Source organism: Rhineura floridana, chromosome 9, assembly GCF_030035675.1.
Source record: "Rhineura floridana isolate rRhiFlo1 chromosome 9, rRhiFlo1.hap2, whole genome shotgun sequence".
Lineage (NCBI taxonomy): Eukaryota > Metazoa > Chordata > Lepidosauria > Squamata > Rhineuridae > Rhineura > Rhineura floridana.
This window is the reverse complement of record NC_084488.1, coordinates 100,640,866-100,659,916: the sequence shown is the minus strand read 5'-3', so window position 1 is coordinate 100,659,916 and position 19,051 is coordinate 100,640,866. Positions and strand designations below refer to the sequence as shown.

Genomic DNA, 19,051 nt, shown 5'->3' with positions numbered 1-19,051 from the left:
CTCCTAACAGTGTACTCAATTAAATTACTCTTTAGCTTATGCTCAGCTTTTGATTGATTGATTGATATATATGAAGTCAGGAAGGCATTTCCCCCCAGTTCACTTTGACCACTGACCTTAAAAAATAACAATGTTGGGTTGTATCCAACAGTGTTGGTAAGGCTTCCATCAATAAAACAGGGAAGGAGGCAATTTTCAGTGATTCCCTGTCTCCCCTGCAGCCCCCCCATCCTTCCTAAATCTGTCCCAAAAGGCTGGGGGACCCCCCAGAACAGATATGGCAGGGTATGGAGGAGGGCCTGGAGGAAACATAACTGAAAATCACTCCCTTCCCTGCTCTGCTGAACAAAGCCTTACCGTCAACTGAGCAACACCATTGGATGTAATTCAATGCATCTTCTGCAAAGTCAACTTGACTTGTTTCTGTGTATTTGCTTTATGAGCACCCCCGCACCTGAACTTTGTTTGTGGCCCACTGTGGTCTTGTTTGATTTATTCCTGGGGGAGGAAGGCTTAGGAATACGTCACAGCCAGGGATATAATTGACTGCTATTTGTACTTTTTCAGTTCTGTGATTCTATAAATTGTAACACTTTCTGTGGGGCTACCCTTGATGTTGGTACAAAGGCTGCAGCTAGTGTAGAAAGTGGTGGTGAGGCTGCTTGCAGTGGCAGACTACCACCAGCATATAACAATTTGTCTGTGGGATCTGTATTTGCTGCCAGTGTGCTACATGCAAGGCCAAATTCAGAGTTTTGATACAAACATATACAGTAAGGGCCTATACTTCAGAGACCATCTTATACACCAAGTAGGACATAATGTTCTGCAGGATAATTTCTACTTGAAGTCCCTAAAATATTGTTGTACGCCACCCCAGTCTCCGAGCGGTGAGGTTTCCAGGGGTCGCTGCGATCTCCCAGGGTTCGGTTTCCTTGGGAAGAAGGTCAGTGAAGACTGTGGTGTCTTTATGAAATATGGTTTATTTACACACATTCCACCCTGAGCTTAGGATGGAGGGGTTCAAGGCATCAGTAGTCCAATATCCAGCTTTTCCATCAGGGTTACAGGAGGCACCCCAAAGCCATGGTGCAGAAAGCCAGTCTCTCTGCTTGCCTCCAGTCCCCAGCTTTTCTCAGCCACAACTCAAAACACAAGCTTCTCCTCGGCGCCAGGAGGGGGGACGCTCTCCTGAAGAGTTTCAATGACAAAAGGATCTCTCTGGCCCACCTGATAGACCCATTAACCCACCTGGCCACTCTATTAGATTAACAAAAGTAACTCATCTGACCAGCAGAGTGGGTTTCTCATCCCAAGGCACAGGATTCCAAATCAGCGTCTGGAAGGGGCCCGATAGTAATTATCCATCTCAACCCCAAAACCCATAACACTACCCCCTTCCCTGACAAAAGTCTGTCCCAGACCTGCAAACAACAGAATAACAGCTTTTCCTACGAAGAAATAACAGATACAGGTTAATAAGACATTGAAATATACATCATTAGAAGCATGGTCCTAGTACAGTTGCGTTTCCACACAAGTACAAAACAATCCATTCCTTTACAGAAAGTTTTCAAATAGCAGCTCTCTCTTTAGTTTCCTCTTCTTTCTTGGAGCTCCCAGTCACAGTTCTGCATCCAAACCGCTCACCCAGTCCTCATCCTTGGCAGTGCCCAAGATAGTGAGTTCCTGACATGTTTAAGCTATATTACAGCCTCTGTACTGGAGCTCCTTTATTCTGCCTTGTGCCACTGCAGCACAGCAGCCTGCAACCACATGCACATTTTCCCTTGCTCCCCCAAACAGTTGTACACACACCCACAATCCAACAGACACAGAATTGTAAATCTTAAACATGAAAATCTTATTGCAAAAACCTATCGGCATAATTTCTAAAAAATCATTAAACAGCTCATATCCCCACAAGCATGCAAAAAGCACAAATCAACAGCATTTCAAAAGGCAATACTAAAACAATCAGAAGAATTCCTACAGCAAATCAGTACACAGTCCCATAAGCACAACCCCCACCCCCAAACCATGCAGTTGCCCACATGGCCCTTTGTCTTGGGATTTCATGGAGTTGCCAGTCCAAGCTGATCCCTGCTGCTGCCTGCAGGGTCTTGGGACTCATCTCCAGGAACAGATTTGTTTCCTCATCAACACACGGCAGACTGTAGCCATTTTCCTCCTACTCTCTGCTCTGGGAAAAGTCTTTAAGCCAGTCCACTTCATCTCCTGCCCCAAACTCCAAATCAAAGTCCTGCCACAAGTCTTTATCTGGGGGCATCTTCTTCAGGATTAGCTGGCCTAGCCCACCCAGGTTGGCAGAAAGAAATCTTCTCTGTCCTTCCTCGCCATCTCCAGTGTGAATCATGAGCCCATACAGAGACAGGTAACCCTTCTAGTGCTTCTTGCCCTCCAAACCTGCTGGGTGCCTCTCACTGCTGCAATTTACCCAGGGTCTGCACCTATCATAGGAGCTGCATCCCACCCTATAAGACCATTATGGGGCACCCAAGGGGCAAAGTCACTTGGGGATTTTATTTCACCCTCTCTCCAGGCACTGGGAGCTCCTCTTGGACTTGCACTCCCACCTCAGGCTTCTCCTGCACTTTTTCTTGCACAGCCATTTCTCCAGGCTCTGGTAGCTCCTTGCACACACGCCTCCAACCTTTCCTCATGCACTTTCTCTTCCACAGCTGGCACACACGGGGTGAAGAAATCCATTAACAGCTGCTCTTCTCCATCCTCTAGTTCACCTTTCTCCAAGGCCTTTTCTTCCTCCTGCATTACTTCTTTAACTATTAGTGGCATCTCTTCTCCAGCCTCTACCCCACTTTCTTTTGAGGCCTCTTCCTCTTCATTTTCCAGCCTGTCCTCCTTCAACTCTTGGGGCTTTACTTCCAGCTTCCTGCTGTCTTCCCCCCTGGCAGGCTCCTGGACAATCAAGGGATCTTTTTCCTCTTCTGCTTCTGACTGCAACTCCTTACAGTCCAATCCCTCCAGCTGCCCATCAACTTTCTGGATCTCTTTAGACACCCCAGTCTGGGTGTTCTGCTGCTTGACTCCTGGGTCATTCTCGACCCCTTGTAGTGGTTGATCAGGCAGGGCTCTCACCTCCTCACATAGGGTCTCCCTTTCCTCTCCCAAGAAGCTTCCAGTGGTCTTCCCCATTCATTGCCAGTGCTCCCGTTCCTCTTGGCACTCTTGTTGCCTTTGCTGCTGGTCCTCTTGGTGCTCCCGTTGCCTTTGCTGCCGGTCCCATTGCTTTTGCTGCTGGTCCTCCTTGGCTATACTGCTGGAACATCAATTTTATCTGTTCCAGGAGGGTTGCTGTTTCTTCCCCCATTTTGACTCTGGCACACCTTGCTCCCAATGCTTCTTCCAGGAAACTCAATCCCACTTTTCACACCAGTGTTGTGCGCCACCCCAATCTCCGAGCGGTGAGATTTCCAGATGTCCCTATGATCGCCCAGGGTTTGGTTTCCTTGAGAAGAAGGTCAGTGAGGACTGTGGTGTCTTTATCAAATATGGTTTATTTATTTACACACATTCCAACCTGAGCTTAGGATGGGTGGGTTCAAGGCATCAGCAGTGCAATATTCAGCTTTTCCATCAGGTTTACAGGAGACACCCCAAAGCCATGGTGCAGAAAGCCAGTCTCTCTGCTTGCCTCCAGTCCCTAGCCCATGGGTTCTCAACAAGGGGGGAATTCCCCCCCGGGGGGAATTTTAGGGTTCCGGGGGGGGGAATTGGGACCACTATTCAGCAAAGTGTGATGTCCTGTAGATTATGTACAATCTTTAAAATTGTAGTTTGTTTTTAATTTAATCTGCGACATTCAATAAAGTTTATTGAATGTCACAGATTAAAATCGATTCTTGAACATGCAGCATTATTTTCATTTGCAAAATTAAATTATTATTTAAAGACCAGAAAGTGCTCCAAGAAATTCTGTGTCACTTGCGACGTCAACACACTATGAGAGACTATCTTGGGAAGGGGGGAATTATATTCTGAACAATGGTGAAAGGGGGGAATGGAGCAAAAAAGGTTGAGAACCACTGCCCTAGCCTTTCTCAGACATAACTCAAAACACAAGCCTCTCCTCGGGGCCAGGAGGGGGGACGCTCTCCTGAAGAGTTTCAATGACAAAAGAATCTCTCTGGCCCATTCACCAGTTGATGGGCACCTGATAGACCCATTAACCCACCTGGCCACTCTTATTAGATTAACAAAAGAAACTCATCTGACCAGCAGAGTAGGTTTCTCACCCCAAGGCACAGGATTCCAAATCAGCGTCTGGAAGGGGCCTCATAGAAATTATCCATCTCAACCCCCAAACGCATAACACTATCAAGAGCCTTTTCCATGCAACTCGGAGCAGGGCTTTCAGTGTGCCTGTCCCATGTTTTGTGGAATGGCATCCCTGTTAATGTACAACAGGCATCCACTATCTCTACTTTCAAAAACAATAGAAGACATTTCTGGTTCAATAACCTTATCTTTAGTTGTTGTCTGTATTGTTTTTTAAAACTATTTTAAATTATTTTCATGGTGTAGTTGTTTTGTAAATATGGTATATGCAGTGGACCTCTAGTTAAAAAAAATGCTGTAAATCCTTCATGAATTAAGCTTGTAAATACTTTTTTAAAATGGTGGCATGTTGCAACCACCCACTCTCTGTATTAAGTTTGCATTGCTAATGCAATAAAAGCAGGAAAAAAATTACCTGATGTGGATGCTTTGCCATTTGCAATTGTGTTTGAAGGAAGGGCTCTCTGACTTCTGCCTTGGCTAAGGCTTAGTTTAAACTTTGCAGTGGGCATGCACAGCCTTATTCGCACAGCAATAGTCCCCATAGTTTTTCCACCATGGACCACATTAAAATTGCTCAAGGTTCTGGCAGATTAATTAATTATTTTTCTGCCTGTGGTAGCAATTGTAATGTGCTGTGCTAGATGCTGCAAGATTTTTAATTGCAAATTTAATTCAAATGGTAATACAGTTACAGTATAAGAAACAAAAGATGCAATAAAAATACAATTAAAATCAATATGAATATTTAATGCGGACATGCCATGGACCACCGAAGGATGCTCGTGGACCATAGGTTGGGAACCCCTGTCATACGGGATCAATTCATCCACCAACACGTTTGAACAGGGTTTCTGAAATCTGCACGCATCATTTGCACACAAGGGATTAGTGACACTTGAGTGTATGCTGCACGAACGTGTTAACAAGTACCAGTGACACAGATAAACTGTGATGTTGGCTGTGTGGACACAAAATGTGTAAGTGGATCTGCAACGAGAATCATGATTCTAGATTCAGTTCTGCAGTCACACCACCCTTGACTGTTTCCTTTGTTACTCCAACTGTACCTATTCCCAACTGCAATGTGGATAGATGTACAGGGTCCATGGGTCAGAAGTATGTGGGAATGCATCTGAAGCTACATCAGCTTTTTTGAGAAAGAAACCCCAAGGCTGGAGACAAACACTATTTTTCAAAGGTACTTGAAAGTGGAGTTTACAGCATCATTGATCTCAATGGCATACATTTTTCCCCTTTTGTTTCTCTGTGATTTCTAGTCAAACATTTTGCATGCTTTCGAAGCATTACAAAACCTTGAAAAAAAAAGTTTTGTCAATACAACAGTGAGATGACTATATAAACCACAAGCAACCCTGCCTCTGTCATATTTCCTTACACTGTTTGAAAAACTGTAGCATAGCTTATTATACTGCTGAAATTTTCTGTTGGAGAGACCAATATAGTTAGTTATAAGAGTAATAGGACCCATATGCAGTGATACTTTAAAACAGGTGTGGGGAACCTATGCCTCCCCAAGATGTTGCTGAACTATAGCTTCAGTCATTTCTGGCTATGCTTGCTGGGTCTAATGGGAGTTATAGTTCAGCAACATCTGGACAGCACAATGTTCCCCACACTTGCTTTAACATACAGTTGGATATTTTTCTATTCCACACCTGGTCTACACAGAATAATCTTCACTGCCTGCCGATGTGACTTGCAACAGGGGTGGCTAGCCTGTGACTCTCCAGATGCTGCTGCGCTATAAATCCCATCATCCCTGACCTTTCACACACTGGCTGGGGCTGGTGGGAGCTGGGAGTTCAGCTACATTTGAAGGGCATAACGGGTCAATTGTGGAAGCAAAAACAGCCCTGTATGTGCATTTCCACTTACTTCACCTTATATTTTTTTGCTAAAGAGTCACATTGGTATTGGGTATTAGGATCTGTCCATAGTCTGTATTAAATGCAGGAAGTAGTCAGCTTGAGTTAGATCCTGCATTATAGGTTGGAAAATATTCATGCAATATTGGAACACAGGATGAAAATATACCTCTTGTTTGTAATTTCTTATGTTCCCCTTATTGAATACCTATTTGCAGCACAGGCTAATATTGCGACTTACCTTGGCATATCATACTGATATATAAGCACCATAAAAATGTCACTTAAAAACAATCAAAAAAGTTTTGGCACAAAAGAGGTCTGGACTTGGAAGACTGTAGGGTGATATATGACATACTGGTTCAATGAGCAGTTTTAACCCATCTGGAAATGGTAATAAATGCTGTATGAGCAGTGAGCCAGTCTTTCTTTCTAATCTAGGCTTTCCTTTTCCTTTCACCTTTTTGCTCTGTATTGATCATGTGTGCCTTGTTGGACTGTTTATTGCTTGCCAGCTTTACAACCAAAAGAATTCTAGGGGGGCAGTGGGGGCCAACAGCTGAGTTGTATTAGGGCAACTGCAGCCTCAGTTGCATTTCTTTAAGTGCTGAATAACAGATCACAGGTGCAGGATTAACCCAACATACGGTGCTCTGTTTTGTTAATGGAAGCCCCTTAGCAGCAGTAGTTTAGTGCTTTGTCACATGATTCTCATCCATGGCAGGAATCTGGCAAAAATATCACAAACCTACGGAAATTGAATGTAAATAGAATAGGTCAGCTTTTTTTTTATCTTAACAAAATACTTTAGGGAAGGGGAAAAAAAGGAAGAATGGGCTTTTGAGTTTATCCTCTTTGCAGGGAAGGGGGAGAAGTTCAGTGGCTTTTTACAAAAAAGATCAGGCATGGACACATGTCTGGAGAATGACATATAACAGAAGTATGTTGAAGAGCTATGAGGCTAAGATGACATTATTAAGCATATTGATCTTGCATTTCTGTTATTGTCACACAGTTGGCACCCACAATGTCCCCAGGGATGTGGGCATCTCTCTGGCTTTTGCACACTGAGCAGTTAGAAGCCTCCTCAAAATTGCGGAACCATAACAGGACAGATTTTCCAGTCCCATGGAGGTTTCTAGCCATGTTCTGTTGGACACAGATAAAAGCCCCCTTGCTCCTTGCATGAAGGACAGGAGAAGGAGAGAGTGTTCCCAGTGTGCAGGGGACATGAGGTTGTGGCCAGGCTCCTTCACACATTTATCCTGTTCTGTAAGTGGTTTTAATTGTATTTTGCTGTCTTGCTTGTTGTGAACCGCCCAGAGAGCTTCGGCTATGGGGCGGTATAGAAATTTAATAAATAAAACAAACAAATAAATAAATAAAATATCCTTCCTGTGATCAAGCCCAGTGTTTGAAGCGAGCTAGTGATTTTCTTGGCAATAGAGCAGATAGGGACAGTTGGGGAACAAGAAACATGATGACCATTTCAGATATTACTTTGCGGGGTGAAGAAGATTGCATGTTCAAACAAAAGTAGGCTCTTCTTATTCATTAGTTACCTTTTCCCAGTGTTGAGGGAATGGAAGAGGAAGAATAGAGGGATGGAGAAGGGAACATAGAAACCCAAGATCTTCTCTCAGTTTCAGTACTTGACCTCATTACAAGGACAAAGTAATGCCTTGAACAGTCCTCATCATGAATCAGCTTAAATTTCCAAGTGGCCAGGCTCAGCTGGCTTTATAGATCAGGCCATTAATATCTTCCTATTTTTATGCCTGATTTCATATCTCATTTGTGAGATTTCTTTCCTCCAGTTCTGGATATTAAAAGTAAAAGGGAAAGGTTTGTGCTACTTTGTGTGTCTAAAAGCAAACATACATTTTCCCATAGATTCTTCCCATCCACTACTAGGGATGGATTAACCTGTCATTTCTCTGACTTTCTCATTTTTCCAATCTTAAGTTCAGTTGGTTCACATTTCCACTGTGATCTTTTTTTAAAAAATCAAGCCCTCACAAGAATTAATCAGTATGTACATGTACACATTTTAATCTAATTTTGCCTAATACAAACATTTTTGCAAGCAGGTTTACGTAATATCATACATTTTGTATGCTGCTTTCACTAATATATGCATTTTATGCACTCTTTCCCCTAATATGCATTCTTGCAGACATTTTTTGATTGGAGAACTGCATTGCAAAATTGGGAGAAGTGTGAATTTTGAACGATAAGAACATAAGAAGAGCCTGCTGGATCAGGCCAATGGCCCATGTAGTCCCGCATCCTGTTCTCACAGTGGCCAACCAGATACCAATAGGAAGCCCGCAAGCAGACTTTAAGCCCGCAAGCATAGTTTTACTATATGCTATGGGAAGAAATACTGTCTTTTCTCGGTCCTGAATCCCCCAATATTCAGCTTCATTTGATGTCCCTGAGTTCTAGTGTTATGAGAGAAGGAGAAAACCTTTTTCCTTTCTCTCCATGCCATTCCTAATTTTATACACTTCTATCATGTCACCTCTTACTCACTTCTTCTCTAAATTAAAAAGCTTTCATGCTGCAACCTTTCCTCATAAGGGAGTTGCTCCATCCCTTTGATCATTTTGGTTCCCCTTTTCTGGACTTTTTCCAGCTCTCTACAATATCTGCATTTCAGTTTGCATATTGTTATGGGAGATGCAAATTAGGTGGGTTCACATTAAAATGTGAACCAACCTGGATTTCTACCCCATTTATAACTGCATGGTCATCAAAGTATGCTGTTAGTAAATAGATAACACAGCATTTTTTTTCTAATCAATGACAAAGTTTCCCTCCCCTGAATTTGTGGCTTGCCAAAAGACTAATTGGATTCCTCTGTGTTCTTGTCAGAAGATTTAGAACCCAACATGCTTCCACCACAGCTAAGCTTACCATGTGCTATGTATTTTGGGAAAGCGTAAATGTTGTAAATGGTTGGAATCAATCAAGTAAATTATATAGTGCAGCTGCTAGACCTCAAGCTGATTATTATTGTTTCATGTATTTAATTGCTATTTGCTATTGATACATTTTCTGCCATTGAAATAAGTTCTATGTCAAACTGGTACACACCTTCACTCTCTTTCTGGTGCATGCTCTGCCCCCCCTCCCAAATTGCAGATCATATGTTTTTAGCCTACCTAGCTTCTGAAAAAACAGTAGATAAGATGGTTCACAAATACAATAACATTAATAAACCAGAAATCCTGTTAAAGAAAGCTACCATAATTGACGCAACCAATTTGCAACAGCAGAATTGTAACCATCCCGCCTCCCACTACTGCCTAATTAGACATAACACACAATAATTCCGTAGCTCGCCTTGATGCTCAGGAGAAGCTTTTGTTTAGATGAGGAGGGTGTGGAAAAGATTGGTTGCATGAGTTTCCTTCTGTTGAGCCTCAGCTAAACCAGAATGGACAGGGAAGGGGGAGGCATGAGTTTCAGGTGCCTCCGCCGCCAGAGTTGAAGCAGAGTTGGGAATTGTTGACAGGACCTTGCGGGAGGGGGTCAGCCTGCACACCAGCCAATTCCCACGGTTACCGCACTCTCAGAGGAACAGAGAGCGCCACCCCCAGCTGATGCAGAAGACTTGTTGGGGGAAGCTCCAGAGACAGTGCCAGCTCCTCCCTTGCCAAGCAGTTCCCAGGAGGATTCCAGTGTGGCACAGCCCCCTGATCTTGAGCCTGTTGCTCAGGAGCAGGTGTCTTCTGATGAGCCGTTGGAAGCACGCTCTCTGTCCCCGCTTTCCCGCCGCCGCGAGAAACGGACAGGGCAAAGACAGGAATTACGTAGGAGTCAGAGATTACGTTCGAAAACGTTCCCTTCATAAGCTTGCCGCTTAAAGTGGGGAGTCGTTGAGTCAACTTCCTTCACACGCTGCAGAGAATGTCTAGAGTGTAGTTAGGTATACACCACGCTTATGGGGTCTGAGGCAGGAGGTGAGACGACTAGAGCGCCGGTGGCGGAAATCTCGCTCCGAAGACGATCGGACACTGGTTAGAGCAGCAATAGCTGCCTACCAAGTGGCAACAAAGGCAACAAAGAGGTATTTCTTTGCTGCCTCTATTGCATCCACAGAGTGTTGTCCCAGGAGGTTGTTCCAAGTGGTCCGAAGCCTGGTCGGTCCAGTTGCACTGGAACCCATGGAGCATTCTAAAGCCTCCTGTGACGCATTTGCCAAACACTTTGCTGATAAAATCGAGTGCCTGAAGAGCACGATTCCGTATGCCGTGGATACAGGAAGTGGGCCAGAGATGGCCAGTTGCAATCCGGTCTGGTGGGATCGGTTTCAGCCTCTTCCCTCTGAGGAAGTGGACAAGATGCTCTTTACTGTGAGGCCGACCACCTGTCTGTTTGATCCTTGCCCCACGTGGCTCATTGTGGGCTGCAAAGAGAGACTGAGAGAAGGGATCAAGGCAGTGGTAAATGCTTCCTTGGAAGAGGGTGCACTGTCATCTGCCCTCAAGGAGGCGGTAATAAAGCCCATCTTGAAAAAGTCCTCCTTGGATCCCCAAGAGCTGAACAACTTTCGCCCAGTCTCTAATCTACCATTTTTGGGCAAGGTGATCGAGCGAGTGGTGGCCAAACAGTTACAGACACACTTGGACGAAGCAGATTATTTAGATCCATTCCAATCGGGCTTCAGGACTGGACATGGAACTGAAACAGCCTTGGTCGCTCTGGTGGATGATTTGAGGAGGGCGTTGGATAGGGGAGAACATTCATTCCTCATCCTCCTGGATCTCTCAGCGGCTTTCGATACCGTTGACCATGGTGTATCCTCTTGGATCGCCTGGAGGGATTAGGAATAGGGGGCACGGTTTTACGGTGGTTCCGTTCCTATCTCTCAGACAGGGACCAACGGGTGGCATTGGGAGATGAGGTTTCAGACCCTTGGCCTCTCAATTGTGGTGTGTCACAGGGTTCTATCCTCTCTCCCATGCTATTTAACATCTATGTAAAGCTGCTGGGGGCCATCATCAGGAGATTTGGGTTGCAGTGTCACCAATATGCGGATGACACTCAGCTCTATCTCTCATTTAAGTCCTCACCAGAGTTGGCTGTGGATACTATTTCCAAGTGCCTGGAGTCTGTAAGCGAATGGATGGGAGGTAATAGGCTGAAACTGAACCCCGACAAGACCGAGGTACTGCTTGTGGGAGACAAGAGAAGGTTAGAGATATTGACCTGGTGTTGAATGGGGTAAGATTGCCCCTGAAGGACCAGGTTTGCAGCCTTGGGGTCATTCTTGACTCCCAGCTGTCCATGGAGGCTCAGGTTTTGGCAGTGAGCCGGGCAGCTTGGTATCAATTACATCTGATACAGAGGCTGCGACCCTACCTTCCTGTCCATCTGCTCCCACGGGTGGTACATGCCCTGGTCTCCTCTCGCTTAGACTACTGTAATGCGCTCTACGTTGGGTTACCCTTGAAGACGGTCTGGAAACTACAGCTGGTACAGAATGCGGCGGCACGGTTGATTAAGAACAGCCGCCGCCGTGATCATATCACTCCATTGCTAGAAGACCTGCACTGGCTACCAGTTGTTTACCGGACCCAATTCAAGGTGTTGGTGTTAACCTTTAAAGCCCTACATGGTTTCGGTCCAGTTTATCTAAAGGAGCGCCTCCAGCATCACCAAATATGCCGCCTGATGAGATCAGCCTCACAAGACCTTCTCTCGGTCCCACCAGTTAAAACAGCTAGGCTGGTGCGGACCAGAGAGAGGGAATTTTCAATTGTGGCCCCCACCCTCTGGAATTCTCTGCCATATGACCTTCACCATGCTCCCTTCCTGGTAGGTTTCCGCCGAGGATTGAAAACTTGGCTGTTTAGGCGGGCCTATGGGACTCCTGGGTAATCTGGTTTTATTTTGTAAAGATGTGGGGGGGGTTGATTAATTAGAGACTGATGTTATAATTGTATTTATATGTTGTATTTTAATTTTTATGTATGCCGCCTAGAGTGGTCGTTAATTCGGCCAGATAGGCGGCTTAGAAATAATTTTTTATTATTATTATTATAGTGAGTTAGCGCAGGGTTTTCTATGAAGCGCAATGCCTTTGATGTATCCATTACTCTAATAAAACGAGATTTACTTGCACCTATGCTCCAGCCTTGTCCTTCCGGCTCTGACCGGGACACCTTCTGCTTGTGCAATGTTGGCTAAAGCTCTATGTTCTGCTTTATAGCTCTATTTTATATCCTATATTCAGCGATGTGGAAACTGTGCCCCGCTTGATGTTGTTGAACTCCTATTAGCTCCAGCCAGCATGGCCAATGGTCAAGTGATTATGGGAGTGGTAGTCCAACAATATCTGGAAGGCCAAAGTTCCCTCATCCCTATTACAATAGAGCAACACAACTCTAATCAAGATTTTCTCTTATTGAACTTTTTCTTACTGCCCCACAAGCATGGCAGATCCTTGACTGCTGATTTCCCACTTGCGACATTTTGTTGTTAGTTACGTGCCTTCAAGTCGATTATGACTTATGGCGACCTTTCATCAGCATTCATTTCAAATCATTACTGGTTTCTGCTAAGAGTATGGTATCATCTGAATATGTTAAATTATTGATATTTCTCCCTCCAGTTTTCATACCTCCTTCATCTTGGTCCAATCCCGCTTTCCGTGTAATATATTCTTCATATAGATTAAACAAATAGGGTGATAAAATACACCCTTGTCTCACACCTTCTGATGGGGACCCAATCGGTTTCTCCATATTCTGTCATTACAGTGCTCTTGTCCAGAGTATAGGTTGCCCATCAGGACAATCAGATGCTGTGGCACCCCCATTTCTTTTAAATCATTCCGTATTTTTTTGTGATCCACACAATCAAAGGCTTTGTTGTTATTTATAAAGCACAGGGTGATTTCCTTCTGAAATTGCTTGATCCATTTTCCAACATATGCTTGTGATATGATCTCTGGTACCTCTTCCTTTCTAAATCCAGCTTGGACATCTGGCATTTCTCGCTCCATATATGGTAAGAGCCTTTGTTGTAGAATCTTGAGCATTACTTTACTTGCATGGGATATTAAGGCAATAGTTTGATAATTACTGCATTCCCTGGGATCCCCTTTCTTTGGAATTGGGATATATATTGAACGCTTCCAGTCTGTGGGACATTGTTTAGTTTTCCATATTTGTTGACAAATTTTTGTTAAAATTTGGACAGATTCAGTCTCAGTAGCTTGTAGCAACTCTATTGGTATGCTGTCTGTTCCTGGTAATTTGTTTCTTCCAAGTATTTTAAGAGCAGCTTTCACCTCACATTCTAAAATTTCTGGTTCTTCATCATACAGTTCCTCCATGAATGAATCTGTCATCTTTGCATCTCTTTTGTAAAGTTTTTCATTGTATTGCTTCCATCTTCCTTTTATTTCATCTCGGTCACTTTCACTCTGAATAGCAACATGCAGTGCCCCTCTTTATTTCTAAACGGCTTAATATTTGAAAAATCTCTAAGTGGTGTTCACTATCTGGGATATAAAAACAATATCTGTATCCATTCAAACAAAAATACAAATAAAACCAAAACAACAGTATTGAAAACAGAGGAGCTTCTTAAGACCCTTTCCCAGTTTTGTCATTCTGTTAGCTATAGAGAGGTAGCTGTTCTGTACCTCATTCAGCACATAATCTTTGCCAGTAAAACATTATCAGTAAAACCTTTTCTTTTACTGTCCCTCTCAAAACTGCTTTATACAGTAGGCTGGGGCTGTGGTTTCAGAGGCATAATTGATTGCAGTTTCCTTTTAGTGCTGCTGTTCTGTCACTGATTGCTTGCCAAAAATATCCTGTGGATGTTCTTTTATCTGATGCCTGAAAAATATAGGGAGTTAAAACAGTTAATATTTCCCTTTCCCATAAAAAACAGTCATTTTTAGGATGTAATTTGACTTGTTCAGATATAATCAGGCTGTTGATTGTGCTGTTGTGCATTTACCACTACAGTGGGATATTTCCTGATGTTGTACAATAAAAGGAAATACTTCAGGGACTGAAACGTAGGTGTTCAGCATTAGGATTATAATCAAGAATACGATTATAATAGGGCAGGATTAAGCCAAAGTTAAGTACATTTAAGTGCCATTGATTTTGCCCATGCTTTCCCTAACTTGTAAGACTGGACCCTGTTTTACATGTCTTGAATCTTCTGTTTTATTTGCTTGCATATGCTTTTATGCGTTTTTTATATTGCTGTTTTACTATTTTTAGGTTGTGTGATATATTGTTTGCTTTTTAGACTGTACACTGCCTAGAGATTTTTGAAATATTAAGCAGTGTATCAGTGCTTTAAAATAAATAAATGAATTTAAATTGCAGACATTTACTTTACAATTCAAACTCTCCCATTTAAATTCAAGGGACTTAAACGTGACTTAACATTGGCCAGACTGTGTCCCAGATTATTTTATTTACATGTGATTGTGTATTATTCACAGCTTCTGCTTGGAACATTTTAAAAATAACCCTGTAACTAAATAATTTAAGAACAGGAACTTAGTAACTTGGGCTGCAGTCCAGTACATGTCTACTCAGAAGTAAGCTCCGGGGTAAGTATGTTTTGGATTGCAGCCTTAGTTTCTGTATATGGATGTGTGTTTGAGAATGAGAAAAAAGAAATTGAAACTAAAATTGAAGTAGCTTATTCGTTCAGCCACAGAAGATGGAAAACGTTATTATAAAAGTATTGTGGTAGATGAAAACAGCCTGGTATTTTTATTCTTCTTTGCTATTAATATTGGTTATTTAACTTCGTTGCATCTTGAGACAGATGTCTGAAACCTCTTTCTAGAACATTTTTAAAACATCATTCTCTGTCCATGAATAACTATATAACAGTCACAATCCCAGCTTTGTGCATGTTTTCTGAAAAAAAGAGGGACTTGGTTTAAAAAGGCTCTGTTCCACTGACCCAGAAAGTGAACATCTGTTGATGCTAAATCGCCCTGTGTAAAGTGGATTTTAAAATATCCTAATCCAAGAATACTAGTGAGAGAGAACTATTTTCTAAAAGAGGTACTACAAAAGAAATAGCACTGCATGTAGGCTGAAGATAATATGCACTCAACATCTAAAGTCGTTAAAATACCAAACTTTATACATTAACCCCCCCCACACACACACACGTAGAATTGTGCACCTGTTACAGTGCCCTGTATTGGTGCAAGTGGGGGTAGGGGAAGGGAAGGTTTCCAGCAAAAACTGAACTATATGTTCAGAAATACCTCATCCTAAAGGCCTTTCTGTCTTCTGTAGACTACATATATATTCATGATGTAAAAACTGATGTATTTAGACATTGGAATAGTCTAAGACATTTCAAATCACCCTGACCAGCCATACACCGCTAAACCTAATGGGAAGGCTAGAAGGTGCCAGTTACGAGAATGTCCTTCCCTCTCATTTTTGCTCTGATGGCAAAAAAGCTCAGTTGAATATTTAGTAAGATGGAAAAAGCACCTTTGGTTCTCTTCCCCCCCCCGCCCCCAAAAAACCCCTTTAGAATTGCAGCCTTGACATATATTATTTCCAGATGTACATAACTGAACTTTAGCATTGCTTTGTATTATCTAGTACTACGATTGCTACCTAAATACTATTATTTATTGCTTTTAGATCTTTTAGTCCTAGTTAGTGGGATGCTAACTTGCTCATGGCCACACATACAAAAAATGTGAGCTGATTTCAACAGAAACTAGGGATTCTAAATGCTAGATGCAATTTAATGGTTCATATTCCATATATACTGAGAATTCTTTTAGATTTCTGTGAAAACATGGACAAATTTGATATCTTCTTCCAGGTGTGGAAACTGGAAATTAGATCCTCTGACACTAACATGTTTTTCTTGTAGCCTGAACTTTTATAGTGGACCAGTTCATATGTATTACTAATCTAAACCATGGCTAAGCCTCAGCGTATGGGTACTCAGAGCAAAAATTGTGGCGGCTTTGCTCCTTCCCCATTCCTCCTGCTGCCACTCAACCTGGTGCTAAGGCATAGTTTGGCTTAATGTTACATCTTTAACCAGAGCTCATGGTTTGTCTCACTCCAGACAAACCCAGAGCTATAGCCAAGGTTTGTTCTTAGATAAGCTACTTCTTTAGTGGAGTTGTCCAGCACTACAAAGATTTTGGAATCTTTGGGGGGGAAAGTGATTTTTTAAAAGAATTAATGATAAAACGGAGTTACAGATTCAATCAAAACCTGTTAAAATTTTACTCTGCTACTTAGACAATATTAGATCAGAAGGAGGAAAAGAATTAGCTTCTTATATATTAATGACAGACTAAGTTCTAATTGCACAGTTTTGGAAAATGGAGGAAGCCTCAGCAAGACTAAAATGGGAAATCAAATGCTGGAAATGGATCAAATTAGCAAAGCTAATTTACTGGATTAAAAAAAGGGGAGAGAATCAAGAAGGACTTTGCCAAATGAATTATTATGAAAAACAAAAAGATCAATATAGTGATATCTTAATTGGATAAAATTAATGGAGTATTAAAAACAAGTATATATTCAAGATGTAAAAACTGATGTATTTAGACACATTTGATAGAATTATTATAGAATATGAACTTGAAAATTTGAGAATATCAACAATGTTCTGTTTATAGGGGTTGTAATAATTTGTATCTATAATAAAATAGAATTTAAAAACTTAAATATCTTAAATGATATCATTATCATGGTGCCAAAGTATCTCAGATTCAGGAAGAAAATTTTACCAGATTCTTGTATGAAGTCATATTAGCAGTGGGTGGAAAACCTTATATACAATGTTTTATTACCTAATTTATGGAAATAGAGCCTTAAAGCGGCCTTCGACAACTGGGGACCCTCCAGATATTGTTGGACTATAAATACCATAATCCCTGATCATTGGCCTTGCTGGCTGGGGCTGATTGCAGTCCAAAACATCTGGAGTGCACCTGGTCTTAAAGTATCTTGCTACCAAATTCAGACATTACTAGCCTAAAAAATCCTTCAGTAACACATCTGACAGCCTAATGTACACGTGTAGTCCTTCATGGCACTAATAACCTAACTCAGCCTTTGCAACCTGGTGCCCTTAAGATGTTTGGACTACGACTCCCATCAGCTGCAGCCACTCTCTTTCTTTTTACAAATATATTCTGGCTCTGATGTGATTTTTCTGGGGATTATGTGATGGAGCATCTGCAAAAGGTCCCAGATTCTGAGAATGACCCTTGTCTGAAACTCTGGAGAGTCAGTGTTAGTCACTGTAGAGAAGAGTGAGTTACATGAACCTGTGGTCTGACTCGGTATAAGGCTGACTTGGTATAAAGTTATGTTTCGTCATTGTTGTTGTTAAATTTGTATCCCGCCCTTCGTTCAAAAAAATAGCCCATACTTGGTCAAGTGCATAGTTGTTGATCATCTCAGTTTTAAAGTATTTTTTTTAAAAAAGAAAGAAAAGCTTGGCATCCCTGCCTACCAACTTAACTTTTATTTTATTCAATTTCTTGTGCAGCAAACTTCCTAGACAGCAGGCCCTTGAGGAGTTCCGGGAAAGTGAACATGGAAACCAGGAAGGAAGATAGTGGGAGCACAGCAGCTGCTCCTCCCCAGAAGAAGCTGTTTTGTTATTGCCATCACTACTGTCCTGAAGAGTCAAAAAACAACACCTGCAGGTGAGTGGGGGTAATACTTCACACAGTTCCACAGCCAATGGGATCTGCTGCCACAAGATGCAGTGGCCATCCAAGGTCACCTGGCTTAGATGGTTTTAAAATACAAATTAGGCAAAGATCTTTCAAAGGCTATTAGCCATGATAGCTAATTGAAGCTGCAGTGACATGGATACCAGTTACTGAAGTACATAAGCACACTAGAAGAGCCTGCTGGATCAGGCCAGTGGCCCATCTAGTCCAGCATCCTGTTCTCCCAGTGGCCAGCCAGATGCCCATGGGAAGCCCACAAGCCACAGATTTATTTTTGGGTCCTCCACCACACCTGCAAGAGAGGTTTTGACACAAAGTGTATGCACATTTTATACAGAGTAGCACACATGGGTTCCCCACCCATTAATTATGTGGTACCTCAAGCTTGGGTAATTCCATGACTTCATCGCGTGTTTCTGATACAGCCCTTGAATGGTGTCACTCACTGTCCATAAGAGCATAAGAACAGCTTGCTGGATCAGGCCAGTGGCCCATCTAGTGGAGCATCCTGTTTACAAAGTGGCCAACCAGATGCCTGTGAGAAGCCTACAAGCACTCTCCTCTCCTGTGGTTTCTAGCAACTGGTATTTGGAAGCATACTGTCCCTGACTATGGAGGCAGAGCATAGTCATCATGACTAGTAGCCATTGATACAAACTTTCATGTTCCATGGGTTGACTACTGTTGGAAACAAAATGGTAGACCACATAGACTGTTGGTAAGATGCCAAGCTAGATTTCCTGCACCACCATTCCATGTTCATTCCTTCATTGTTTCAATTATTAACCTTACACTTTTCTCAAAACCCTTTTAGTGTTGCACCCTTTAGACCAAACTACAAATAGACCAAAATAATAATCATGCAACATCAAACTACGACATATTGCACTATTATTATTTTTAACTCTAAAGAACAGCTGTAGGAGGGTGGATTCAGGATTAGGTCCGTGAGGAGCAAACTCTTTCCTGCACCATAATCTCAATGAAAATCCCCCCCCCCGATACTTTGCATGAGACAGAATATGCCATTGGTGCCAATGACATATTCTCTCCTGTGTCACATAGCAGCTGGGGACAGTTGATTAGGACCATGACATGGAGAAAAAGGTTAAAA

The 19,051-nt window shown here is 42.4% G+C and overlaps 1 protein-coding gene across 9 annotated transcripts in view; it reads left to right on the top strand.

Moving 5' to 3' along the window:
• Window positions 1-19,051, top strand: part of BMPR1B (bone morphogenetic protein receptor type 1B) — a 338,903-nt gene that overhangs the window by 263,878 nt on the left and 55,974 nt on the right. For all 9 annotated transcript variants that reach the window (XM_061582991.1, XM_061582986.1, XM_061582990.1 and 6 more), the window contains one exon: window positions 17,748-17,907. In XM_061582991.1, the coding sequence (XP_061438975.1) occupies window positions 17,748-17,907 (160 nt within the window). The remainder of the gene's footprint in view (window positions 1-17,747; window positions 17,908-19,051) is intronic.